Below are 26,979 nucleotides of genomic sequence, written 5' to 3' on the forward strand. Positions count from 1 at the left end.
AAGTTTCTGAATATCATGGAACTAGCTCAAGCAGGAGGCTCCTTCCCCACCTTCCTGGCCAGCGCCTGTGTCCCTGATCTCTGTAAGACACAGAGCAGGATGCACAGGTGGGCTTTCTTCAGTTACTTTTTTGCACTTTAAGAATAAGGTTTAGTAAATTTATTTCATTTTAATTTTTTATCCAAGCATCAATTTTTCATCCATTCAACAAATATTGTTGAATGCTAGGTATTGGGACTGGGAGATTAAAAAATAAATAAGACATCGATACCTGCCTTCAAGGCACACAGTCTGGAGGGGAAATATAAACAACACAATGTGGAAAGTATTAATATAGCCACATCCCCTGGGAACCTCTAGGAAGACTAGGAAAAATACCCCTTGGTTTGTCTGGGGAATTCGGGGGCTGTTTGAGAGAAAGGCATGAGCTGGGTGGGTCTCAAAGACGACGAAGTGGGCTTTTCCCAGGTGAACAAGGGGAAAGGGCATTCCAGACAAAGGACATTGACACAGAGGACTAGGAAAGCAGGTATATGTGGTAATGTGCCAAGCAGGTAAACTGCTGAGGGAAGCTAGAACGTTGGTTTTGTGGTGGGACATTGCTATAGATTGACCTAGAAGCGTGAATGGGGACTAGATGGGGAAGTGCTTTGTAATCACCCCAAGGATTTGGGCTTAGCTAGTAAACAAAGAGAGCCATTGGATGATTGTTCGCAGGATTTAAATTTGAGAAGAACTTGCTTGGAGACTATATGTCGAATCAGTTGGCCAGAAGCAATGTGGCAATGCCCTAGATTCTCGAAGACAAATAGAAAGTCTCAACTAGAGCCATGGCAAGGGATGAGGAACGGAGGGGACAAACCTGCAGAGCATCTGGGAGGCAGAGTGAGGGGGAAGTTGTAACTGATTGGAGTTGAGTTGTGAAGGGAAAACCCATTTGCAGTGGGCAAGAGAATGAGAGCTCCACTCACTGCCACAGGAAATAAAGGGGGGGAGACATGGATTTGTGAAGAAGGTAATGCATAGAAGGTTTGGATATTCTGAGTTTAAGATATCTGTGAAGCCACCAAACGGAGATATCTAGAAAGCAGTTAGGAATACAAGCCTGTGATTACAAGAGTCCAATCTAGAAATACAAAATGGAAGTCATCTGCTTAAAGTGGTATGTGAAACCCCAGATGTGAATTCATTTGCCCAAGGGAGAGTGTGTAGAGAAAGAAAACTACGATGGAGCCCTGGGGAACCAGTCCTGAGGGTCAGCCAGAGGGGGAAGGGGTCTTTGGGAGCTGAGAAGGAATAGCCAGAGGGGCTGGGGAGGACCAGGAGATGATGATGATGATGATGATGATGATGATGATAAGGGTAATGTGCCGCAGAAATTGTATGGCCATAAGTTCTTTGGGGGTATGAAAAGTTTCATTTCTGCGTATCCTCACTGCTGAGCACAGTGCCTCCCTGGGGTAACCCTTAAACATTTTTGAGACTACAGGGGAATGGTAAATGTTGTCAAATGATGCATTATTAAATACCATAAACACCAAATGGCATGGTCAAGCTATAGCTCAAACATCATTTGCGGGGCGGGGGTGGGGGGCGGGGGTGGTGGTGGTGGTGGTGGACAGATATTAAACATGGTACTGCTCTGGGGAAAGATGAGAGACCCCAAGCAATGCCATCCCCTCCACCTATCCATCCACCCACAAGGAGCAAAGCCTAGCTTACCTGTCCTCTCCCGAGACCATTACCTTAGGGGTAGGCTTCAGAGGATGGGGTATTTTCTTGGAATCTACAGAAAGATGTGATGCAGTTAGAAAAGTGATACACCAGAAGCATGAATTGGAGTGCCAGGCTCAAATGCCAAGGAGCACCCTCCATGAGAGCCCTGGCTTTGGCGTCCCGATACCCAAATAGGAATTTAAAGACTGCGAATGCAAAGTGGCAGAAGAGCCTAATTTAGAGTCCGTGAGCCAAAGACCAGGGGAGCTTCCAAGCCAGGTCACTGAGGAAGAGGGAAGCAAGCAGTTGGGAGGGGTGAATGTATGCATTTGGGGTGGAGCAGAGCTAGAGACAGGAGAAGAGCTGCAGATTTCTGTGGTGCAGTTTTAAAGTTACTGCTTGAGAGATAGCGAATAAGGCTAACAACATTATCAACTACTTAAATATATGGTATCTCAAGAATGCATTGTATTTGGGAAACTCCAGAGGTGTAGTTCAGTGGACAGCTATAAGATAACCCTAGGGTGATTGTGGCAAGACTATAGTAACTAGAAAATGTTTTACTTGGAGGTAAGACTCAAAATGATCCTGGTGGTGTTTTATCAATCAACCAACAAATCTCTGTTGACTAAGGTCCCTGTTCTTGAAATGAGCTTTCTTAAATGTTTATGAAAAAATGCATTATCTGATTATGAGAGCGACAGTTCCGCCATCAGTTTAATTTGACTCTATGTAGTTGGGAAACTTAAAGTTCAGCTTTTTAAGTTTCCTTTGGCAGCTTACTTTGCTTTTCCTACCTCGAATGCCCATTGAACCCCAATGAGAACTCTTGTAAAGAGAACTGCAGAAAGAGGAAATGGAGAAAAAACTGCTCTAATGATTTACTATCATCTTTGGTAGGAGAAGGGAAATGCGCTGCCTACAGACCTATGATTTTTAGAGACAACTGAAGCCAGAGTAAGAAGACTGTTCTTAAAATGGTGGTGTGTACAATGCCTATCTGTTTGTGGATCATTCTCTCATTGATCCCCTGCAGCTTAACTCCTGGGAGGAAAAATCAATAAGCGAGAAGCAAGGTCATTCAACATCAGGTTACTGCATAGGAATGAGAAGGAAGGCTAGGAACCAGCATTGGGCTTTGGCTGGACTTCATAACAGCAACCTGGCTGACTCTGGACACATCCATCCCTCTATCTCAGCTCATGCAGCTACAGAATAGATGTGGGAAGAGAGTCAGGTACCATCTATGCAAGACAGGGAACCTCAAGTTCCATGTTATTACATTGCCTCCCTGTGCAACTCTTATAGGTCATCCTTTCCTGGGAGAATTTATGGGAACTAATTCTTCCCTTACCAGGCTTCCTCTTTCCCATCCTTGAAAAACATATTTTATGTGTCAGACACTATGTTCCGCAATTTGTATATACATTGTTTAATTGAATCCTCCCAAGAAGCTCAGAGAAGAGTGTGGGAGTCACTGGTGAGTGGTCAACCCTGGCCTCCTTGCTAGGCCAGCCTCCTCTGCCTCCTGTTTGCCACACTGGAAACATCTGGAGACCATTAAAGACAATAATAATAACACAACAATGGACCGATGCTGGACCCGCCCCAGGCTTGGTGAATCAGGCTCTCTGGGGTGTGGAGCCAGGGCTTCCAAACTCTCCCAAATGGTGGATGCTAATGTGCAGCTTGGCTTGAGAACCATGCTGTTAGCCCATGCTGGCTTTCCAACATGAGAAGGAAAAACAAGAAGGAAAATGCATAAGACTAACATTTACTGAGCCCCTACTACACACCCCGTGTGAAATCTTATCTAATCCTCCCATACTACGGGGGAAATTATTCCCATTTTACAGATTTGAAAACTTTGGAGTTACTTAACCACAGAGATTAAGAAATTTACCCCAAATTACCGAGTTTATAAATGGCAGAAAGGTGATTTGAGCCCGGGTTGTGTTCATGTTACTACACCACATAGCTAAGAAACATGCCTCTAACCCACACTGAGGACTCAAGAGACATCAAGCCAGGCTTATAAGAACATAAGCTTGGAGCACAGTAGAATTTGAGTAGCGTGCAATAGCCAGTTATAGAGGGTTTCCAAGGAGAACAATATGGTGGAAGTACCTGAGAGGAGAGAGAAAAGCATGGTGCATCAGACAAGAGAAAGAGCAGAGGCAAAGCATAAGGAACTACTTCTATTACATTCACTACCTGAATTCTCACAGCAACCCTGGGCAGTAGGAACTATAATCATTCCACTTCTGCAGATGGGAAAACTGAGGCCCAGTGAGGGTAAGCAACACCGCAGGTTACACAGCTGGTAAGTGGCACAGTGTGGATTCCAAACCCAGGTCCAGAGTCCTAACCACACACAGTTTACTCACTGTCACTTTCCAAAGGAAGAGGAAGAAGAAGAGCAGCAAACAGGATTCATTTTGTTTAATGCTCTGGGGCAGACACTGTACATTCATTATCTCAATGAATTAATGAATTCTGGGAATCACTTTATCCTTCTGGCCTCTAATTTGAGTCAAGGAAGCAGGCTGGCCAGGGTTAAAGTATCTCACGTAAGGTCTCAGTGAAACTGAAGCAGCAGTTCCATGCCCTAGGTGCAGTGTTCAAACCCTAACTCAGTTTATTCCAAACCCATGTTCCACAAGAACAACACTAAAGTTAGAAGTAGCATTAAAATACAAAGGGTCAACAAACACGGCACGTAGGGCTCTGTGTATGGAAAAAGCAGACCGTGGGAGAGGATTGAAATGGATTTCATTAGGAACAAGGAAATATTTTAATTTTGTTTGGTCAGGGAAGAACTGCAAATAGCCGGCAGAAAGTGATTTGGAAACAAACATTCGAAACAAATGCCAGATATTCTTATCTTCACTGGTTATTTGAATTTAGGCACGATCATCTGACCGGAGAGTAAATAACCTGTATGTGGGAGGGCTTCCCTTAGCGCCTACCTGGGGCTGTAAAACGCCAGCAGAGTGGTCACATTTGATTGCATCCGACCTTGAAAACTTGACTTCAGTTGCGTTCTTTAACCACTCCTTTCCCTCTACAATGTTTAACACTACACATTTCTTTTTTTAAAAAAATATTTTTTATTGATTTCAGAGAGAGGAAAGGAAAGGGAGAGATAGAAACATCAATGATGAGAGAGAATCATTGATTGGCTGCCTCCTGCTTGATCCCCAGGGATTGAGCCTGCAACCTGGACATGTGCCCTTGACCGGAATCAAACCTGAGACCCTTCAGTCTGCAGGCCAATGCTCTGTCCACTGAGCCAAACCTGCTAGGGCTTTACATTTCATTTTTAATTGAAATTACTTTTGAAGCCCGACTGGCATGGCTCAGTAGTTGCGCTTCAACCTATGAACCAAGAGGTCACAGTTTGATTCCCTGTCAGGGCACATGCCCGGGTTGTGGGCTCGATCCCCAATAGGGGGTGTGCAGGAGACAGCCGATCAAGGATTCTCCCTCATCATTGATGTTCCTCTCTCTCCCTCCCTCTCCCTTCCTGAAATCAATAAAAACATATTTTTTTAAAAAAGAAATTATTTTTGAAGTTTCAAAAGAATATGTGATTTTGATTAAAATAATAAATTTAAGAAAGTAAACATGGAGGGAAGCCCGTGTGTCACCACCACCACTGGTGCCCAGCCTCCCAGGTCATTCGCTGTGCACATGCAAACATGAGTTTGTCAGCATTAGCAAAATCGGTCCAATTCTTTGTTGGGTAAACAGTCTTGGTGTTTTCCATTCCTGCAGGAGCTGGAAGAAGAGATCTTTAAAAACCAAAACAATTACATTTCAGGCCCAAGAAAAGTACAAGGCAAAGACGTCATTGTAAATGGGAGTTGAAATCCTCTTTTCTCATTGGAGTGGGAAACAGAGATTTGATAGGAGCATCAGTGCATCTCTGCTACAGCTCCTTTTATGGCCCTTACATAGAGGAAGCATTCAATTAGTATTTCCTGAAGGAATTTCCCTTTTATGGTGGTTTTATTTTGGGCTAAATAGTGTCAATACCAAGAATAATAGAAACACATGTATACACACGTAAATGTTATAAAGAATGCTCCAAAGAAAATTACATATTTTATGGTCATCCATTTTGGATCATTCAAGCCAGGATCCACTTCCATTTTTCCCGTAAGTAATATATAAAATTAGCCCCGTTACCTTTGACCTCTTTTGAGACTTTGCCCCATCATCATCGGTCACATGACTTTTCATGTGAGCAAACTTTGTTCTCTCCGATGAATTATAAGCTCAGAGAGGGTGGGCCTATTTCCTTTGTGCTGCCCAGCACGTGGCACATGCTCTGCACACAGTCAAGGCTAAATCAGTGTTTGTTGGCTTTTCAAACCATAATAAGTTTGCTAGGGCTACCATCACAAAATACCGCGAGCAGGATGGCACACACCACAGAAATGTATTATCTCACAGCTCTGGAGGCAGATCTGAAAGTGAGGTGTGGGCAGGATGGGTTCCTTCCGAGGGCGCTGGGGGAGGGTCTGCTCCAGGCCTCTCCTGCAGATGGCTGGCTTCTCCGTGTGTCTCTTCAGGTTGTCTTCCTGTGTACATGTCTATCTCGGTGTCCCCTTATTTTAAAAAATGTTTTTATTGATTTTTGGAGCAAGAAGAGGAAGGGAGAGGGATAGAAATAACGATGAGAGAGGAACATCATTGATAGGTTGCCTCCTGCACCCCGCCCCCACCCCCCTTACTGGGGATGGAGCCTGCAAATCGGGCAGGTGCCCTGGTTGGAATGGAACTGGTGACTTCTTGGTTCCTGGGTCGATGCTCGACCCCTGATCCACACCGGTCCACACCGGCCAGGCTCCAATCATATTGGATTAAGGCCCACCCTAGTGATTTCATCTTAATTAATTATATCTGTAACGACCCTATTTCCATATAAGGTAAAATCCTGAGGTGCCTGAGGTTAGGACTTCAACATATGCATTTGGGGGGAGAGGGGACACAATTCACCCCATAATAGTGACCTGACACAGAATCATAAAATATTCACAGTGAGAAGAGGCCTTCCACACCCTTTACTTTGCCTACCTGAACCCGGATTCCCCCTTCCTCCAGGCCAAGGAGAACATTTCGGATTTTAATGTTTTTGGAAACAGGAGTTTAGGGCCGTTTTGCTTTGTAACGTGTCTGTGTGTGTCTTTCAGACTGGTTCCCACTGCTTAAACCTCAGAGCCTTCAGAACGTCTGGAACAGGTGAGCACCACCTTGGGAAGCAGGGTTTGAAGGGGCATTTTCCTGACCTCAGTCCACCGAGCACCTCGTTCCAGGGCCCACGCCCCAGGAAGAGGCCTCTGGGAGAGCCAGCCACCTGGGAGCCTGTGGGTTTTTCTCTATGAACCATTTTACTTTCACTGCGTTTGGTCATTAAAATTGTTCTGGGCCCCTCCACCATGCCCGAGGCCCTAAGAACAGGGAGTGTTGGCCTGCAAGAAAACCTAGTGGGTTTATTATTCCCCGACACAGAGAAGCCAAATAACATCATTGAGCGGCGATTGGAGGGGGGAGCGGCTTGATTCATGGGGGTCATGCTTTCCCAGGCCCTCTCCACCCAGTCTCGGCGCAGACCAGGGCCGACTTTTATTACCAGCTTTCAACAAATCCCTAGTTTCTTTTGCAAAGTAAAACAGATAATAGCGACATTCCCGGAATAGTTAGCTAACTAAGCCGTGCCAGGCAACCTCCGGGCTAAGAAGAACTCAGTGTTTTCGGACAATGACCAATTACAATAACCAGTATTATTTGATCTGAGAGTAATTAGCCGAGGCTCTGTTCTTTTTGCTTCAGTGAAGAGGCAAAAAGGGCAGTGAGGGAAACATCAGAGACAGGGGAACAGGCTCAAATGTCAAAGGAAAACACACTCTCGCAGGTGGGGAGGAGGGGGAGAGATCCCCACGGAACATTCCGTGTTGTTCTTCCCTGAAAATGCGGTCGCGTTGAACCCAACCAAATTCCGTTTCATTTCCCCAGACACAGCGTTCACGCGCCTCAGAAAGCCTCCATGTGGAGTGCCTACCAGAGTGCAGAGAGTAGCGTAGGTCGGGATGTAGAGCCATGAATTAGCAAAGGAGCTCTTATTGGGAGGCACCTCTCCGCCCCCCCACCCCCCCAGCTACCGGCTCCCCCCACCCATAAGGATGTCCGCACACCCCACACTTATTTTCAAATGCACTGCACCCCCTGAAAAGTCCCTGTTGTTTTGAAGACAAGCTCCAGGGAACTGCTGTTTATCATTTCTTTCAAAAAGTGCCAATGTTCTCTGGCTAGCGTACAGGGGCCCCCCCCCCCCCCATCTAGATAGATGTATTTTAGCACCGCCCCCGTGGCTGACACCGGGAAGACCAGCATGAGACTGGCTCGCAGGAGGAGAAGCCTTCATTGGTACCCTTTGCCCTGGCCGCTGCCTCTGCCAGCCAAGGAGCAGAGGGAGTGGGTGGTGGCGGTCATAGTGTGGAGGCTGAGGGACTGAGACCCATCCTGACACCAGTAGAAGCCTTGGTACAACCTTGTGGGAAGGGTGCGGGGAGGGTTAGTTCCTTGAAGAGGAAAGTCCTAAAACAGAAGCCCTCCTGTCCTCAATCAGGACCTACTCTCCTTTCTTTACATTTTCTGGTAAGAGTGGCCTGTTCTTCCCATGTGTCCCTACTATCCCCTGAGCTCCATCAGCTTTTCCTGGCTTCCCCAGCCATCAGCGCAAACAGCCTAAATAAAGCGGTATGCCCGCCATGCTGACACTAGCCCACAGCAGTCCTGCAGCCTTCCTCGCCTCGCCTCCTAACAATTCAATTGTGAGGAGCTCACAGGTGGGAATGGGAATGTGCGGAGGGAACAGAGCGCTGACCAGGGTGGGAGTGCGGAGGTGGGCGCCAATAGATGCATTGCTCCCTCTTCACTATAGCCACCTACCCACCCACCCCCTGGGAATTCACAGAGTGGGTTCAGGCCCCAAGTTTGGCCCACATCCTTCCACCCTATAGCAAGGGTGAACCTAGAACAGTTTTCTCACACGGTTTTCCCTGAATCTCCATCTGGAGTGATACCAGGCCCTAGTGATTCGTACCAGCTTTCCCACGCCAGCCCCATTTCATCAGTCCTGAAAACCCAAGCCTGGACAGGGCACCCGTACCCACTAGGCCTTCTTCCGGCTACCAGCTGCCGGGCAGGCCTCTGCCCATCTTCCCTTGTCTTCTAACTGGCCTGGAAATTTGCAAGGACTGAGGATTTGCAAATGTTTTCTTTAAGTCTATAAAGCAATGACTCTTGAGTGTGAGGGTAAAGTTACCCGTTTGTAGAACCAGTTTCATGTCGTGGGAATGAGACACCTGAAAGTTTATCATGTAAATCGTATGCAAAAATTAGGCAAATTAGGATTCTGGGCCAGGAGTCCCAGCATCCCTGCATCCTGGACGGGTGTCAGCTCTCTGTGCTTCAGGCTGGTAGGATAGTTGACATTAACTAAGCCCCTCTATTTTTGCTTAGTTGGCAATTTGCATGGCCATGCAATTTAATTCTGAACATCAGACATCAGCCCTGTGGTTAATTGCCTCCTGGGACCTGTTCCTGTGGCTTTCCACTTGTAAACCCTCTGCGGGCTCTGGAGATGGGTGTACTTAAATGACTGGCACTCGATTAGCAAAGACTTTCAAATGTAAGTAAACGGGAAGCATAAAGGCCCGCAAGGCCTGGAGGATTAGCCCCTGCCACCCTCCCTATCTTCAGATCTGTCCCCACTCTTTGTCCAGGCCACCCCACGGGCCTTCCTCCCCTTAAACTCACTCCTCTCCCCTCCACCCCAGCATCTGTATGAGCACCACACATCTCTGCCGACATCGCCTGCCCCAGTTCCTCAGCTCTCAGCTCAAATGCCGCTTCCTCAGGGACGCCTTCCCTGACCAGCTCCTCCCACTCTCAGCCAGGTACCCGGGCCTTTTCCTTCACAGTTGTACTCGTACGTTTGTCTGATAATTTATCTAGTGTCTGACTCCTCTGCTAGACCAAGCTGCCAGAGGGCAGAGTCTTGCCTGTATCTCTCAGAGCCACGCACCTACAACACATAGTAGCTGCTCAACTAATGGACTTACTCATCTCCAGCTTTGTGATTCAACATCAGGCCAACATGAGGCTCTGTCCTTACTGTAATTTGGGTACTTAACTATGTCTCTTTCTAGGCTCCATCTCAGGGAGAACCAAGAGAGCATCTTGCCTCAGGACCCTGGGAGCTGAGCTTCAGACGAACTGTACCTCAGGGTGTATTCCCACCTGAGCTTTCATTGCTTCTCTCCCTCCTCCCCCGGCAGGAGTCTGTGCTTGCTGCCCTGGGAGCATATTTCCAGTTGGGCTTTTCTGCCGTGTCCCTCAAAGAAGAGTCCTTAATTACATATTTCTGCTTCTATAATTATAATTCTGGATCCTTTATGTATACACTAGAGGTCCACTGCGTGAAATCGCGTGGCCACGCTCGCAGCCCTGCCCACCCGCCCGCCGCCGCGGGACCCCAGACCCCCCTGCAGACCCCACCACGCCTCCTGGTGACCGGTCGTTTGGTCGTTACGGCGTTAGGGCCACTGGGTTTTTATAATACAGATGGTGCCAGAGACACTATGGAGGCTGGCGGGGGAGGTGGGTGAACAATAGAACACAGATTTTCCCTTCCTCTTAGTAACAGGACAGGCAAGAGCTTCCGTGTGGGGGGTTTTCCCACTTGCCATCAACGTTACTAATCCCAGGAAAATTCTGTTTGACACACCCTTTTCTTTACTGTTCTTCTTTCCCCGTTAATTTTTTTGGAAGGGAGCTCTCTGGAGAAACTCACTTTTTCTCCCCCACGTTTTCAGGTTGGGCAGGATTCCGGAAGCAGAAGACCTGGCCTCGCAAATGCTGAAAGGCTTCCCTAGAGACCGCGTCTCCGCCCAGGAGGCCCTGGTCCATGATTATTTCAGCTCCCTGCCATCTCAGCTGCACCAGCTTCCCGACGGTGAGTGTGTGTGTGTGTGTGTGTGTGTGTGTGTGTGTACACACGTGTCCATCTCGGTGCGAAGTATTTCCTCTGAGCCCTGGAGAATGATAGACTTTACTGCCAGAAGTGAGCAGGGAGATCAATTAGCCCGGGAGAAGCAAGATGGGACCCAACTCGCTTGAGTGTTGCATGAGATTCTCTCAAAGTCAAAGGCACGGGAGGGTTGAGGTGACACAGACCTCCCTGTGATGATCCAAACGTTTCCCCCCACACACACTTACTCTGCGAAACTGGGTGAGACGAAAGTTGCCCTGGAGCTGCTTGCTTTCCAGGGCATCTGCCAGGAGCAGCAGAACCAAAGCTGCTAACAACCCCGTCTCTCCCCACAGAAAGTAAGATGAGAGGTGACATGGATATGTCAGAGAGGAGGCTGAGCGGGTCTTGATGGGTGATCTGATGCTGCCAAGGGAAGTACCGAGGCGGGCGCCAGGGGAGGGGAGCGTCCGCCAGGCCGGAGGCCCATGGGAAACACAAGTTACCCTGAAATCAGCTTAGCTGCCGGGGCCTGAAGTCATCCTCCAAATCTGCAATCTGCTGAGGGATCATGTGGCCGGAGCTCTCCTCGTGTTTCTCCGACTGCGGCCAGGAAGGGCTGCGCGGAGGATGTGGGCAGTGCGGTCATGCCTGGCTGTTTGGGGGGGGGGGGGGGGGACGGACCAGCCTTAGGTGGGGTTTCTTTGAAAACACCCACCATTCAACTGTAAGCAGTTTTTAGGAGTCCTAAGCTGGAGAGAAGAAAGCTAAGAAGAAGGGTCTAGGCCAGTGATGGTGAACCTTTTGAGCTCGGCGTGTCAGCATTTTGAAAAACCCTAACTTAACTCTGGTGCCGTGTCACATATAGAAATTTTTTTATCTTTGCAACCGTAGTGAAACAAAGACTTATATTTTTGATATTTATTTTATATATTTAAATGCCATTTAACACAGAAAAATCAACCAAAAAAATGAGTTCGCGTGTCACCTCTAACACGCGTGTCATAGGTTCGCCATCACTGGTCTAGGGGCTCAGACGGGGAAGAAGGTACCGGGATGGGGTGAGGAGCTTCTGACCAAGGTCCTTAGACATCTGGTCTGGCCACAGTCCCCAGGGTTGCAGGCGCAGCCCCACTGCATCCTAGACATTATCCTGCCACAGCCCAGAGCTCTTCGTTTGGGATTTCTCAAGGTATTTTATTATTTGAGTGAGTCACTGAGGATCTCCAAAAATAACCACCAGCATGGGCTGGGGTTAATGTGCCTGACTTGACCCTGTGAGAAGAGTCAGTCGTCAGCAGTTATTAAGTTGCCATTACGTGTTAAGAACATAGTAAGTGCTATAAAAACGGAGGGGGGAAAGAGGCTTGTCCTTGACCTCCAGGATCCCGCGGCGTGGGAGGAAGAGAGGGTGAGGAAGAGGAAGCGGGGCACCCTCGTACACATATTAGCACAAATCACATCTAAACAGCTCCAGTCTGTGCGTAATCAGCCGCAGATGTTCAGGGAATGTGTGTGCGCTCAAGGCAAGTCTTCGGAGGAACTAGAATAACTCAAGTGAGATGGATGCGACTGGAGGTGGACCTGGAGTGGAATTCGAAAGGAGGGAAGGGACATGGTTTGGCCCGTGGCTAAGTAAAAGGCATTCCCGGCGACCTGGAATTCTTACTGGTACCCTCCTGGTCCCTCACCCCCCACTGCATCCCCATCCCTCCCCTCTCTCCTCTCTGAGCACCTCTTTCTCTCCTTCTTAGCTTTCTCCTCTGGGGTTTATGACTTCTAGCTACCATGTCAGGCAAGTATACACGCTTGGGTGTACACACACACACACACATACACACACACACACTCCCCTCTCTCCACTTAAAGAAACGTCTCCCATTGGTCCTCCTCCAGGATCTGTTATTCTATCTACACACAGAGAACCGCTGGGATCTTCCAAGTTCTCTGGGCGTCAGCTTTTGCCTGATGAAGGGTAATTAGGAAGAAACAGCACCGTCCACACTGACGTGTTGTGAGGAACGTGGGTTTTGATTTTCTGGGCCATCTGAAGCAGAGCCACCGACAGAGGGGCTCCGCGGGGGGAGGTGGGGTGAGCACGCACGCATGCGGGTGTAACGGAGAGGCCGATCTGTATTCCTTCGCTGTTCGCCCAGCCACAGGACCCAAATCTGCTTTGACACTTTTAGAGAAATGAAAAGGTGGAATCTTGCAGGAGGCGGCCTGCGCTGGCGGGGAGACGGAGAGTGCTCACAGCAGGAGGGAAGTTGACTTTTCTTTATACATATAGGGGTTTTTCCATGCAGAGTTTAAATTATGCCTGATAAAAGGAGCATCGTGGATGTTTCAGTTCTTTCAAATTCTCCTGGCTTCCTCCCAATTAAATGAGGTTTGTCAAAGCCACAGGGCCCTGCTGCTGCTGCCTAGGCCGACAAGCACTTCCTGCAGCGACATCTCAAATCCCCGAGGGAGAGGATGAAAGGGCCAGCGACGGGAAGGGGGGTGGCAGGGCGCGTGTGTGCGTGTATGTGTGTATGTGTGTATGTGTGTATGTGTGCATGCGTGCATGTGGGAGGGCTGCAGAAGCAGGTTTAGAGACAGACCGACACGGGGGACTTGGGACAAGTAGACAGGGAAAGCGAATCTTCCAGGAAAATGGGAAGGAAAATAGAGGAAGAGGGAGAAGTGGTGGGGCCAGTTTGTGCCCCTCGACAACAGTGGGCCTCACCCAGGGCACAGCCCCTGAGGGATGCTCTCCCTCGGCCTGCAGTGCCAGCCTGCTTTTTCATTGCCCATCGCAGTGAGCCTTTATTAACAGTCTCACCCGGGCGGCGTGGCTCAGTGGTTGAGCGTCGACCTACGAACCAGAAGGTCACGGTCGATTCCCAGTCAGGGCACCAGCCCAGGTTGTGGGCTCGATCCCCAGTGTGGGGCGTGCAGGAGGCAGCCAATCAATGATTCCTTCTCATCATTGATGTTTCTATCTCTCTCTCCCTCTCCCTTCCTCTCTGAAGTCAATAAAAATTAATTCTTTAAAAAAATGTATAAAAAACAGTCTCCTTTTCAGATAGGGAGCACCGGCCGGTGATCATAGTTCCCAGCCTGGAGGGACACAGAATGTGTATCCCCGTTCCTGGTGGGGAGCCCAGGCATGAGAATTGTGCAAAAGGAAGACATGCTCTTGGGAGTGGCTTGTGAAGAGAGTTTCCTTTGCCATAATTCTCCTAGCAATGTTGCTCTCTGGTGACAATTCAGAGTGGAGTGTGATTTGGGGGCTTATATTTCTACCAGTGTATTATTCTGGGTGCAGGATAACAAAGTTGTTGCTTTAAAATCTATTGTTTCCCCTTTGATCTGGGAGCCGCCAGCTCTCAGTGTCTGCCCTCTGCAGGGGACGCCTTAAGCATGAAACCTGCGGCTGGGAAATAGGTGAAGAGAGGAAGCACAGCCTGAACCCCAGTGGGAGAGACCTAGAAATTCTTCCCCAAGTGCAAGCATGACTCCCACCCCTCCAGGTGCATGTCACAGAGCCTGAGGCGTGCTGGGCAGCACTGAGGCTGCGGCAGTGAGCTGTGGCCAGAGGAAAGCAGGGAGTTGCTTGCCAGGAAAATCCAGGGATTCCGGGATCCGTTCCCTTTTGGGGAGCACTCGGAGGTGGAGAAGCGTGACCGTTAGAAGGGCAAACATGTGGGGACTTCTGCCCAGCGCCGGCGTCTTCCCTTATTGGTCCTCGAACACCTGAAGAAACATTTGCCGAAAGAGAAATTACTGGGAGTCTCTCTGAAAACACACCAACGCCACGCTAATCGCTTTTGCAGATGGCTAGGCAGACGCTCTTCTCACCCGTCACCGTCACCGTGGACGGCCACGCCGGGGTCCTCCTGGCCGAGCCAGCAGAGCAGGGCGTCAGCTGGGGCAGCCAGGACCTAAAATTAGGCCCTTGGCAACTCCCTGGTCTTAGCTGCAGTTTCAGCTTCTTCATTTAATTCCCTTTGCCCTCAGCTTGAACCTGGGCTCTGGGAAAGAAACGCTTTAATGGTTTTGGGGTGGGGAGAGCAGAAAACCATTAAGCCACCCCTTCCAGAAACGGGCTCCTCGCTGTTCCTGCCGGGAGCCCTCCAAACGTTACCCTCTGAGGGTTAGGACTGAATTTGGAAACTTGCCATGTGTTGAATCACAGACACTGATGCACAAAAGTTTTTTGTTTTTTGTTTTTTAATCGAGGGCAGTAAATGCCACGCGATTTAAGAGTCTGGTCCTTAAGCCCTGGTCCTTCATCGCCAGGACATCAAAGGCCGTCTGTCTTTTTGTGGATTGGACTCATCTTGCTTTCCAAATCCGAGGCGGAGTCCCTACCATTCTTTCCTGGGCTAACTCCCCCCTTCTCCTTTAAACAGGTTTCAGCATCTTGGGGGAAAAACCCTAAAATTTAAAAGCTTGCAATTGTTTACAAGTAATTTTGCAAAAACAATTTACCAGAGTCCTTCTTGTCACACTTTCTTTCTTGTAGGGGATGGGGTAAGGTATGGCATACCTCAGCCATTCATCACACCACGCTAGTAGCTAAGCTCTGGTCTGTCTTCGGCAGGCTGACTCATAATGCCCATTAAAACCTGAGTAATTTTTTTGTTTTTTCTCTAATAAAAGAACTTCAGGCCTCCTTTTAATACTATTTCTTTAATATGTTTGAAGATCCCTTGCTATCACTTTCCAAACTTCCCAAGGCTGACTTTCTTTGACCTTCCTCTCCCCCCAAATATAAGTTCTGTTTCTCTCAATCTTTCATCATTTTGTTTCATGATTCTATTCTGAACCTGTTCCAACTCTTTTGCTTACCTCTGAGATTATGGACCCAACATAGACTCAGCTTCCTAACATAGTGGAAGAATTATGTTCCAGTTCATTCATCGGAGATTTATGGGTGAGATGTTGAGGGATACAAAAATGAATTAGTCATGGACCCTGTCCTCAAGGAGCTTACAGTCCTTAAGGAAATGAGACAACTATCTAAACAGCAGCAGATCAAGTGTGAAGTGCTCTGGGTGTTCAAAGGAAGTGAAAAGATTAGCTCCTGGGGATCGAGGATGGCTTTGTGAGCGGGTCGTGAAAGATGATGAGGTCTGGATGGTTGGGGAGGAAGACTATCCAGGGAGAAGAATGTCATCCTCCTCTTAATACCATCTAACGTTTTTCTGAAGGTGTCTCTTTTTTTTTAATAATAGTAGCCCAATTCTGACTTATATTTCATTCGGATTTTTACTCTCTCTCTCTCTCTCTCTCTCTCTCTCTCTCTCTCTATATATATATATATATATATATATATATATATATACACACACACACACACACACACCTTCTTCTTGCAACAATGTAAACATTCTTTAACATGTATTAATGAAATTTAGTCTAGTTTTTATATGCTAATGATATCAAATCTATTTATTGCTTTTATTGTCTATCTATTCAAAATTTAACCAGAATATTTTGTCATTCTAGAAGCCAGGTTTCAAGGGTGAGGGTTGGCAGGGAAGAGAGAAGGGAGATTCTAAGCCGGGTCTCTGGACTCTATTCTGCCTCTGGGAGTTTGTCACCTAACTCAGAAACTCCCTCTACCTTTTAAATCCTTTATTAATCAGTACTCAAGAAGCAAGTTAAGAAGTGTCCTCCATAACATACCTCTTCACCTTCTATGCCCAAAGTTGTCCTCAACCCATTCCAGTCCATTAGATGAGATGTTGGATTGAGACCCAGCTCATGGGGTTGCATACGGTTGTGTTGCTAGGAGAAGTCTGGGTCAACCAAGTCGCTCAGCCCCACAAAGCCCTTAAATTGGTTCAATTTGTTAGCATGAAAAAGTCTCCAAGTAAAGACAAACCTTTCAAGAAAGAATTAGAGACCTTTGAGTGGAAAAGGATCTTAGAGACTGGCTGTTTCATATTCTCGTTTTTATATAGAATCATTATATAAAGATCATAGATGAATCCCTGGCACCCAGGGAAGAAAAGAGTGGTTGCCACTTGTTGGGCATCTATGTGCTTTACATAAATTCTTATTTAATCTATACACTAATGGGTGAGGCTGGCATTCTTATCCTCATAATTCGTGCACGGGGAGGGTCCCCAGGCCTGGCCAGCGATCAGGGCCAATCAGGACCAACAAGCCGGGACCTTCCTTCCCCAGCTGCCGGCTGCCGGCCGGGGCCTTTCTTTGTTCTGGGCCACCCCCTGGTGGTCAGCACACATCATAGTGATCGATGGAACTACCAGTCTCCCGGTCAGACTCCCAAGGGGACACTTTGCATATTAGCCTTTTATATATGTAGATTAGAAAATTGAATCTGAGAGAGGCTAAGTAAATTGCTCAGAGTTACACAGCTAGTAAGAGGGAGAGCCAAGATTGGACTTCAGACTCTCAAGCCGCTCTTTCATTTTACTTATTGCTGCTCCCTAACGACCACATGGGGCCTTAGTAGCAAAATGCAGATTGGAACCAAGATTTTGATTCCCATGACCTTTCCACGGTCTCCTGTTCTATCTATGTTTATTTTAAAGCCTCTCCAGGAAAGTTTCCATATGTCCCCAGGTAACACGTCTAATACCTCACAATGAAGAGGGCTCCATTTATGTTTAACAGAGACCCCTGGCCTTTTGTTTTAGTTTCTGTTCTTTTTTTTTTTTTTAATACAAAAATCACCTTGGGTTTTTCAATTTCTTAATCAGTGGTGGTTTATTTTTTGTTTCACTATGACTTGTTCAATTTTATAAGAAAAATGTTGGGAATCCAGTGGAAAATTGGGCAAAGGTATAAAATAGCAATTTCTGCAAAGGGAAAAAAATATATCAGCACATGGAATGAATAGACAGTCTTACTGGTGATTAAATAAGTACAAATAAATGTTAAATTAGTTTATTTTTTCCCTTAATCTAATGACTCCTAGTGTTTGTGAGATTATGGTAAAAGAATCCTCTGCTGATGTTGGTGTCAGTTGGGGAAATCTTTGCAAAGCATTATGGCATACATATCAGGAGTTATAAAAATGGTCACAACTTTCAACCTATACTTTGTTTCCTGGAAATTATACAAACAAACAAAAAACCCCACAATTAAACAGGAAAAAAAAACCCTCTGTGCATAAAAATGTTCATTGCAGTGTTGTCTACATTTTGAAAAATCCTATATAATAAAAGGCTAATATGCAAATCAACCAAACGACAGAATGGCTGGTTGCTGTGATGCGCACTGACCACCAGGGGGCAGATGCTCAATGCAGGAGCTTTCCCCTGATGGTTAGTGCGCTCCCACAGGGGGAGCCGCTGCTCAGCCAGAAGCTCTGAGCCAGGCTCACAGCTGGTGAGTGCAGCGGTGGTGGTGGGAGGTGGGAGCCTCTCCTGCCTTCGCAGCAGCGCTGAGGATGTCCAACTGCTGTCTGTGGGACATCCCCTGAGGGCTCCTGGACTGTGAGAGGGCGCAGGCTGGGCTGAGGGACTCTCTCCACCCACCCGAGTGCACAAATTTTGTGCACTGGGCCTCTAGTTACAAAATAAAAATGAAAGAAACAATCTAACTATTCGACACTAGAGAACCAATTGAACAAACATTGGCGTACTGACTCAGCACACAGTACAACATTACCGTTTCAAATCATTCACAGGAGTGTGCGGTAATATGGAAATGTTTATGCTATGACATGAGCTAAAAGTAGGATACAAATTACACATTATGATGCACTGTGAAACGCATTATACATGTCAACCAAATGGAAAGGTGGGATATAAAAATAAAAATGCTCTTCCAATTTAGGAGGATTGTGGGTAATTTTTTCCTCTTGTAAAGTTTTCTTTAATGTTGATGTTATATTGCCTCTATTGTTAAAAGAATGAAGTATGGCAAACGCTGCAGGGAGTCTAAGCTCTGAATTGAGAAGTAAAGGACCTGAGATTTCTCCTTTTTCCCCCAATGTAAGATGCATTATGAACCTTCATAAACCTCAATTTCTCAACCTGCACAACGGGTTAATACTCATTTCCTTTATCCCAGATTGGCAGGATGTTTATTTTATAAAGCTTTTAACTCACTGAATGTAAGGGTCCATATAAATTTGGTCCTGGGAGAATGAGAGGTGGGAGGGAGAGGAAAGGATAAAGAGACACTAATTAGTTATATAAGGAAAGACCATCTGCTTTCATCGGAAATGCGTATGTGCTGTGCCCCTACTCAGAGGTTTAAGTGAACTCCTTGTTAGTTAGCAACTTCCATGTAAAGCCCCATATGATCCTTTGGGCTTTACAGATGTGAAGCTTATATGCATACACATGAGCTAAAATGACCTCGTGCTCACACGGCTGTGTGCACTCGGAATAATTCAGTGCACTTAGCAACTCTGGCTGATGGGCTGACGATGGGTGAGAGTAGTGCAAAAACCACGTGACACGAGAAATTACAGGACATTTTGAAATGATGGTCTTATTTCCAAGCTTTCTTTTTAACTTGTGCTCTCTCTTTTAGCCATTACAAACAAATAGAAGAGATTTGATTATCCGGTTTCCTTGAAAGGTTATTTAGCTCCTCAATCCCATTAAGTCGCTTTCTGCACTCCAGTGCCCTGCGCCTTCCCCCCGGTTCTCAGCCAGGAAGAGTAAATGGAGACACCAGGATCGGGTTTCTAAAGGAAGGAAAGTTAAAGCAAAGTTTGAAAGGGGTGACAGGAGCTTAGGAACTCAATTAGAATGAAAGACAACTATCTCATTATCCTGTTCCGAAATGATCTGAATACATAAAACTCTAGAAGTTTTAAATAAACTTGTCCTACGGACTGTCTAGATGACTGCAAATTCTTCTCAAAAAGTGTTTAAACACCCACTTTCGTATTTATTTATTCTAAGCGCGAGCGGCCGCGATAATTATGCTGTCAGACTCAGTAAGCTAATGAGGAGTCAGCCAGTGGAAGGCTTTGCGTTTGTGAGATTGCTGCAGGATAGCTGCTCAGATGCTTCTTTCCTTCTTTCTTTTTCTCTTTTCTTTTCTTTCTTTTTTCCCCCCAGTGAATTGGGAAGGAGAGTGGGGCAGTCCGTGGCCAAATTGGAATCCCTTTGATTAACTGATTGCTTTCCCAGGACTGTTCCGTCAGATAGTCTCTCTCTCTCTCTCTCTCTCTCTCTCTCTCTCTCTCCCCTATTTTTCCCCTCACTCCCTTTCTCTCCCCCCTCTCCCTCTTCCCTCTCTCCTTGCTTTTGAGGAGCTGCTGCTCTTGAGGGGCAAGGAAGCCTCAGGGGACCTTCGTGTCACTGTCCCCAAGGCCAGAGGACTCTCCCCACTAAGGGAAGTTCCCAAGACGGTTTGGACTTGCGTTGATTTGAGAGTAATCCATCGTTTCTGCCCTGTTTATTTTAGCTGCTTGACTGTTTATGCTATGGCATGAGCTAAAACGGAAGTTGAATATAAAATTGCATATTAAAATGCACCTCTGAAAATGTATTAGGCGTATCAACAACACTTGATGTCTCCCCTTTCAACCCTGGAAAATACGTGTTCCCAAGCCCAAGGGCCCAGGCCACAGATCACTCACAGCGTCAGTGCAGGCCGAGCGAGGCGGACCCCACTCTGCAGGTTTAGTTCCTCCCTCCGGGTGTGAGCAGCTCCCAGCAAGCAATATTATTCAGGCGTTTTAGGCCCTCGGTGCGCCAGATCTAGAAGCTTCTCTTTCTGTAAACTGTGTGGCATTTACAGCCACGCGTGTTTGCGCCGGTTGTGAGCCTGGCAAAGCCACGCCCAGGTGGAAAGATGCCCTGAGGAGGTGTTGTGGGTGTGCTTCGTGACAATGTGGCTGTTGCCTCTTGCTTTCTCTCAGTTGAAATCTCTGCTGAGGCTTGTAACAACGGCTATCGTTGTTAAAAGTATATAGTGTATTAGGAACCACCCAAGATGTTTCGTATTGATCTTCAAACGCAGAACAATCTTCCAGGACATTGTATTATCCCCATTTTGCAGATGCGCCCCTTAACATGTTATTTTTAGGAGGTCTCGGCCGATGACGTCAGCACAGGAAGCACCAGGAACAACACACTTACTTAGCAGACACGGGCATTTACAATCACACGAACTGCCCGCACTCTGCTACCCAAATCCATGAGTCAGATGACAAATGTAATATATCTTTTTTCAAAAAGAGTTTTAATTTACAAAAGTTGCATTTAGAGTCTATTTAAATAGATTGCCTAAAGGTATCTAATGTAACAGGGTCTGAAACTTTCCAAAAAATACCTAACCCAACAAGGCGCCCATTGCCTATTGTCACTGGAACAAATGTTCAGACTCCTTGGCTTGATAACTAACTCCCTTCACCTTCTAGTTCTATTTTTCCAATTTTATCTTCCAGTTCGCCTTGCTCTAACCATGCACGATTACTGGCAATTCTCTCAAACACTTGCCTTCCTTCATGCCTTTCCTTAGGCTGATCCCTCAGCCAGAAATGCCCTCCCTAGAAGTCCTTGACTATTGATGGGGCCATCCTTCAAGGCATCTAGGGCCTTGCCCATGCGTTTCCCAGGCTTCTTGTAGACTTAGAGGAGGGGCTGTCCTGGTTCTTTGTTTACACCTCACTTTTGGCCCTTGTTTGTTAGTGTGTGTGTCTCCCCGTTCTATTCCCACATTTACCACTTTCCACACCTAGGCCTTACCTGAGTGTTCATTTGGTAAACAGGCATTGAAGTGGATTGAACAGGAGCCACTTGACAGATATTAGCAGAATCGGTGAAGTCAGTTATCCATGAGTCAGTGTAATTTATTGGTGGGTACGTCTGGCTCATATTTTGACGTTTCTTCGGGTGACAAATATTACAAAGACATAAAATGTACCCCGTGAAATCCCAGGAAATAATACATTGGTGCTATTCTCCTTTCTTCCCCATACAGAGGAGTCTTTGTTTACAGTTTCAGGAGTGGGGCTGAAGCCAGAAATGTATGACCTTCTGGCTTCCTACCGGAAAGGTCACCGCACAGGCCACTTTAGCAAATGCTGGTGAAAAGAAAGGGCAGCATCGCCCAGATCCTTCAGGTAAGTGGTCCCAACAGAGAGGCTCCTGGTGGGCAGGATTGAGAAGTGATCGCCGCCCGGAGGGGAGGCCCTGGTTCGCGGACCCGGAGCACCTCTGCTCTGTGTCTGGTGCTTCATTCCCTCTCTAGGGACAGGCGGCCCTGCCTCCTCCGGCTGTGAAAGAGGGCGATGCTGGGCACCAGCTGTCTCTCCCACTCCCAGAGGAGTGGCAAGGCTCCTAGACAAAGGTCATGGTGAAGCCTTCAGCTGACATGCGTGGAATAAAGGGTTACAGCTGTCATACTGTATTCCCTTAACGGCAGCATTTCCTCTGTCCGCCAACAGGACACGATCAAAGGTCAAGGTGACCAACCACCCCTGTGCGCTTGAACCTGGGGGTGTCTTGGGACTGTGGGACGTTCGGTGCTAAAACTGGCCCAGTTCCAGGTGAGCCAGGATGCTTGGTCACTGTGGTGGTGCAAGTGACCATCTGACCTGCCTCCATATGCCAGAGAAGACCTGGTCCAGAGCCTGGCCCTGACCAGGAGACGGTTTTAGAGGCCAATGAGAGTCAAGTCATCACTACTACAGGCTTCTTAGACTACACCTTCTGGGAGTTGTTACAAGGAGTCCTTTCATTCAGGGTGAGTTCAGGAGTCATCCACAAATGTCCCAGACACAGCTGCTCTCAAGTATCCCCCCTACCAACCAGGGGTAGCCCAGCCTTCCACAGCAATCTTGAGGAGGAAGAGGTGCTGTGAAGGATTCCCCCAAAGCTACCCTAAAGGTAGTTCTGCTGTAGGCACAGGAAGCCAGGTGGGGCAACCCCCAGAGCTACCATAGTACAGACATCACTAGACGCTACAAGAGCACTTCTCGCACCAGGCCTTCCATGGAGGGCAGAGGGGAAAGTAATCTAAACAGAGGACTCAAGGTGCGATCCACGCATAGAGCCAGCCAGCCAGCCATCCTTTTAGATGACTCTGGCTATATCCCAAGCCACAAACCTTAGACGATGATTTGGCCACCCATTTGGCAACCACGCTTGGCTATGCTTCCTAACAGAACTTTGGGGACCTGAATGGTCACCACTGGCATACTTCCCCACCCCCCAACTTTGTTCACACGGCAGGATTCAGCTCTTTGCCACTTTGTCTCGGCTCTCTCTTTGGCTGTTGATATCTAAAGACATGATGTACACATCTAGGAGTCTCCCCTCTGGATCTTATAAGAATCTTAGAAATTTGGAAAGATCAGGGATGTTTAGAAATATAGCTATTCCTCAGAGCATTTTATGAACTACCTAAGTTTGTATTATGACAATATATAATTGGAATTACAACCGGCAATACAATAATGTGAAATTTCCCAAGCAGAATGTTTTCTAGGGCAGAGATTATACTGTGTAATGACGCCATTTAAAACCCACTAGTTATGAGAATAGAATTACTTTAGCTATATTCTAAACAGTGTGGGGTTTGTGCTTCATAGAATTATCAACGACAGGGATGGAGATGGTTTCAGATGGTGGTGCTACATGAAGCATTTTTATCACTTCTATTGTTGTTATTTTGTTTTATTTAGAACATACCTCTCTGACCAATAGTGACTTTTCACGAAGAATTGTTACGTGTAGATGTGAATTGGTCACAATGGAAAGTCGGTTAAATGCAGGGTGGCAAACGTGGTGCCTATGCCAACAATTGAGGGAGGGCGAGGGCCTCTACTGGAGCAATCTCACCATGTCCCTGGGCCCCTGGTACTAATGCAAGGAGATAAAACCCATCGGAGATGAACCACAAAAGGGAAAAGCTAAAGCAATTAAACTGCTCAATAAATGGCTTGGTATCAGCAAAATCTGGAAGTTAAAGAGACTAAAGTGGTAATCAGCGGACACTTGGGGCCTGAAAGTCTTTTCCACTAAATTGAATTTATGTTAAAATATTCACTTTTCAAGAGATTCAAAATGTAAATTGGGGTATTAGGACTTATAACTGCCAGCAGTGCCTCAACATTAAGACTCTTAAAAGACCCTCAAAAATGTCAGTTTCAGGTATGGTAAAAATGTATATGGTGTCCACAGTAGAGACATAAAGGGGCACTAAGATTTACTGTGCATATACCATGTGCCAGGCACTTTACACATCTTATTTCAAAGCTCGGTGTGTTTTGAACAGTGGGGTGTGAAGTGGTGCAACTATAGTCTATAGATCCAAAGATAGATTTTGATTATTTTAAAAGTTTATCTAGTTCTTATTACCAAGGGTAATGCTGCCTCTGTTACCATTTATTATCACCTTTTCTATCAATAGATATAATTCCATCAATAACTTTGCAATAACCTTTAACAGGTTTTCCTTACTCAATCTGTACGATGTCATTATTATTTTTATTTTGTTGGTTCTTCATTTACGTCCATGGCTGCATTACTGCTGTTTCTGTTTTAATTTGCTTCCGCTTACTGAGAAGTTTCTAATTTAAGTCCACACTGGACCAGGATTTTAAATATCACCTGTGATCTGAAATATTTTAAATGTATTATGTCCACGGTACATCATACTTGAAGGAAAAGCAATGGAAGGCTATTGCTATTGTCATTTGCCTAGAATTTCACAGTGATTGGCTCAAACTTTAGACACCCTGAAACAGTCTGAGAAGAGGACTTCTGAGTAATACTGTCCCTTTCGTTATCTGATAGATCCCTGGCAGGAAGGACAACGGGACAGACGGGAGAGTGACAATGGAAAGAATTCGGAGTCTGGGCTTGTGCTTACGGAAGCCTGTCACTCCTGGGTTCACTTATAGTTCCTCCCAACAAAAGGACTTCTGTGGCAAGGAGAGGATTCGTCTAAGGTTTAAAACAGCCTCCAGAGAAGATGGTTTCTTGGATAAAGTTGTCGACAAAAGGACTTGCTTAAGACTCTTTGTTATGATTTCCTAGGGCACTCCATCCCTCCCTTCCTGCACTATCAAAACACTTTACCGCCCCACCCAGCCAGATTTTAGGAGTTTGGATTGAGCTGCTGCTTAGAATTAAATTTCAGTTTATCTCCTTCTATTGAATCCTAATTGTCTGGGATGATTGCAAAAGTGATGAGGAACCTAAGCTCTGATTTGATGGTGGAGATACCGGGTAGACAGATAGGGGCGAAGAGTTCCAAAGACGTAATTCAAGTGCTGTTGCACCATCAGACATGCATGCATATGTGCACACATGTGACCCTGAAATGAAATGGGAGATTTGTCTCGACTAACACACGTATCATCTTCTACAATGACTCCTTCTGAAAGAAGCCAGGACAACTCAAATTACTTTGTCAAAGGATCATCTACTCAAGAAATGTGGTAGCCTAGAAACCAGAGACCTTTATGGATCCTTCAGAAGAATAAGGAGGAACTAATTAAGAAAGAATTAAAAATAGTACCTATCCACCCAAAATCTGAGATGGAAGAAGGGAAAAGGGATACAAACAGTCCAACGAAATCTACCTTAGTGAGTACTTGGTTTTGGTAAGGCATGTGACAAAGCCTGTCCAGATATACCTGAAATACAAAACTGTGTGGGCTGGGTGGATGGGACAGATATGTGAATTCAAAGAGCAGTGGTTATTCAACCTAGAGAAAGGCTGATAGTGGTGTGTTACACGGTTCAGTCTTGAGTGCCATTCTGGTCAAATATTTTTATTAATCAGTGGAGTAAAAATCAGAGAAGGTACACAATTTATTCATACAACCCACTAAAGTAAATACTGTTATTATTCATTTATTATTTCCATTTTACAAAGGAGAAAACGGAAGCTCAGAGAAGTTAACTCCTCTAACGTAGTACACCAGAGTTAAGGTACAAAACTATGGAGACAGTAAAAAGGATCAGGGGTTGCCAGGGGTTAGGAGGGAGGAGATGATGAAAAGACAGAGCACAGAGGGTTCTTAGGGCAGTGAAACTATGTTTGGTACTATAATGGCAGAGACATGTCACTATAAATTTGTCCAAATCCATAGAATGTACAGCCCCAAGAGTGAATCCTAATGTAAACTATACTAGCAGACTTTGGTTGATAATGATGTGTCAATGTAGGTTCATCAACTAGAACAAATGTACCACTTTGTTGGGGATGTTGACAATGGGGAAGGCCATGCCTGGTGGGGGCTGGGGTATATGGGAACTCTCTGTAACTTCTGCTGAATATTTCTCTGAACCTAAAGTTGCTCTAAAAAAATAAAGTCTTAAAAACAAACAACATGTAAATAACTAATTTGCAACAAGCCAATACAACCTTTATTCCAATCAAATTTCATCTGATTGAACTTCTTACACTTAAGGTTTAAAATGTCAACAAGTTAAATAAGGCTGTGACTTAGTGGAAATTGGTACAATATGAATTAATAGTATGTCTGACTGTCCACAAAAGATGATGTTACACTTTTAAGTGATATAAATGAAGGAATATTATGGTGTCACAGAGAGAGGATGGAGTTTACTCCTCTGATGAGATCACATCAAAATGATGAAGTTTAACTCTATCCATCACACTTTGAAAGAAACACCACATGGAAGTAGATATTTCTTGTGCATTTATTAGTTTAAAGATCCAATTCTGTTTGATCCTCCTAAGACTAAGAGGTGGATGTAGCTCTTCCCCACTTCACAGAGAAAAACACAGAATCAAATTTAAATAACTAGGATTTGATACTCAGACTCTGTCCCCAAAGTCTGTGCTTTTTGCACCCCTAGCCCCAACTCTGTGCCGCATGCTTCAAGAAGGGCTACTAGGAGAATAGAGGGCATGGGGATCAAGGCACAAGGAAGAATAGCTCAAGAGAGAAGACCCAGGAGACAGAGAAATTCCATCCAGAGGGTTGAGGGTTCTCACAGAGCAAAGTGGTTGGCCCTCTGCTGGGTGGCTGTGGAGCCAGGACAAATACATAGAAAGCTCAGAGATAGTGCTGTTTACACAGCAGGACGAGTTCTCCAACACTTCACCTGCCACCAATGGAATGAGTTCCACACTCTAGTGGGCTTCCTCTACACCCAGAAGATATGGAAAGCTGTAGGAGGGATCCTCATATTGGAGATTCTCTAAGGTCCCCTCTAATTCCAACATTGTCTGACAATGGCTTTGAACAGCTGTTGACAGACTATACTTAAAATTGTAGTAAGATCCTATTGTTTCAAGAATGGGTAGATTTG

At 46.1% G+C, this 26,979-nt stretch overlaps 1 protein-coding gene across 2 annotated transcripts in view; it reads left to right on the plus strand.

Annotated features, from left to right (window-relative positions):
* The window catches only part of CDK15 (cyclin dependent kinase 15), a 71,173-nt gene extending 45,390 nt beyond the window's left edge, over nucleotides 1-25,783 (plus strand). For both annotated transcript variants that reach the window (XM_059702796.1, XM_059702797.1), the window contains exons 11-14: nucleotides 6,915-6,963; nucleotides 10,602-10,741; nucleotides 21,668-21,809; nucleotides 24,487-25,783. In XM_059702796.1, the coding sequence (XP_059558779.1) occupies nucleotides 6,915-6,963; nucleotides 10,602-10,741; nucleotides 21,668-21,777 (299 nt within the window). In that variant the 3' untranslated portion in view covers nucleotides 21,778-21,809; nucleotides 24,487-25,783. The remainder of the gene's footprint in view (nucleotides 1-6,914; nucleotides 6,964-10,601; nucleotides 10,742-21,667; nucleotides 21,810-24,486) is intronic.
* Nucleotides 25,784-26,979: the final 1,196 nt, after the last annotated feature.

Source organism: Myotis daubentonii, chromosome 7 (assembly GCF_963259705.1).
Source record: "Myotis daubentonii chromosome 7, mMyoDau2.1, whole genome shotgun sequence".
NCBI classification, from domain to species: domain Eukaryota; kingdom Metazoa; phylum Chordata; class Mammalia; order Chiroptera; family Vespertilionidae; genus Myotis; species Myotis daubentonii.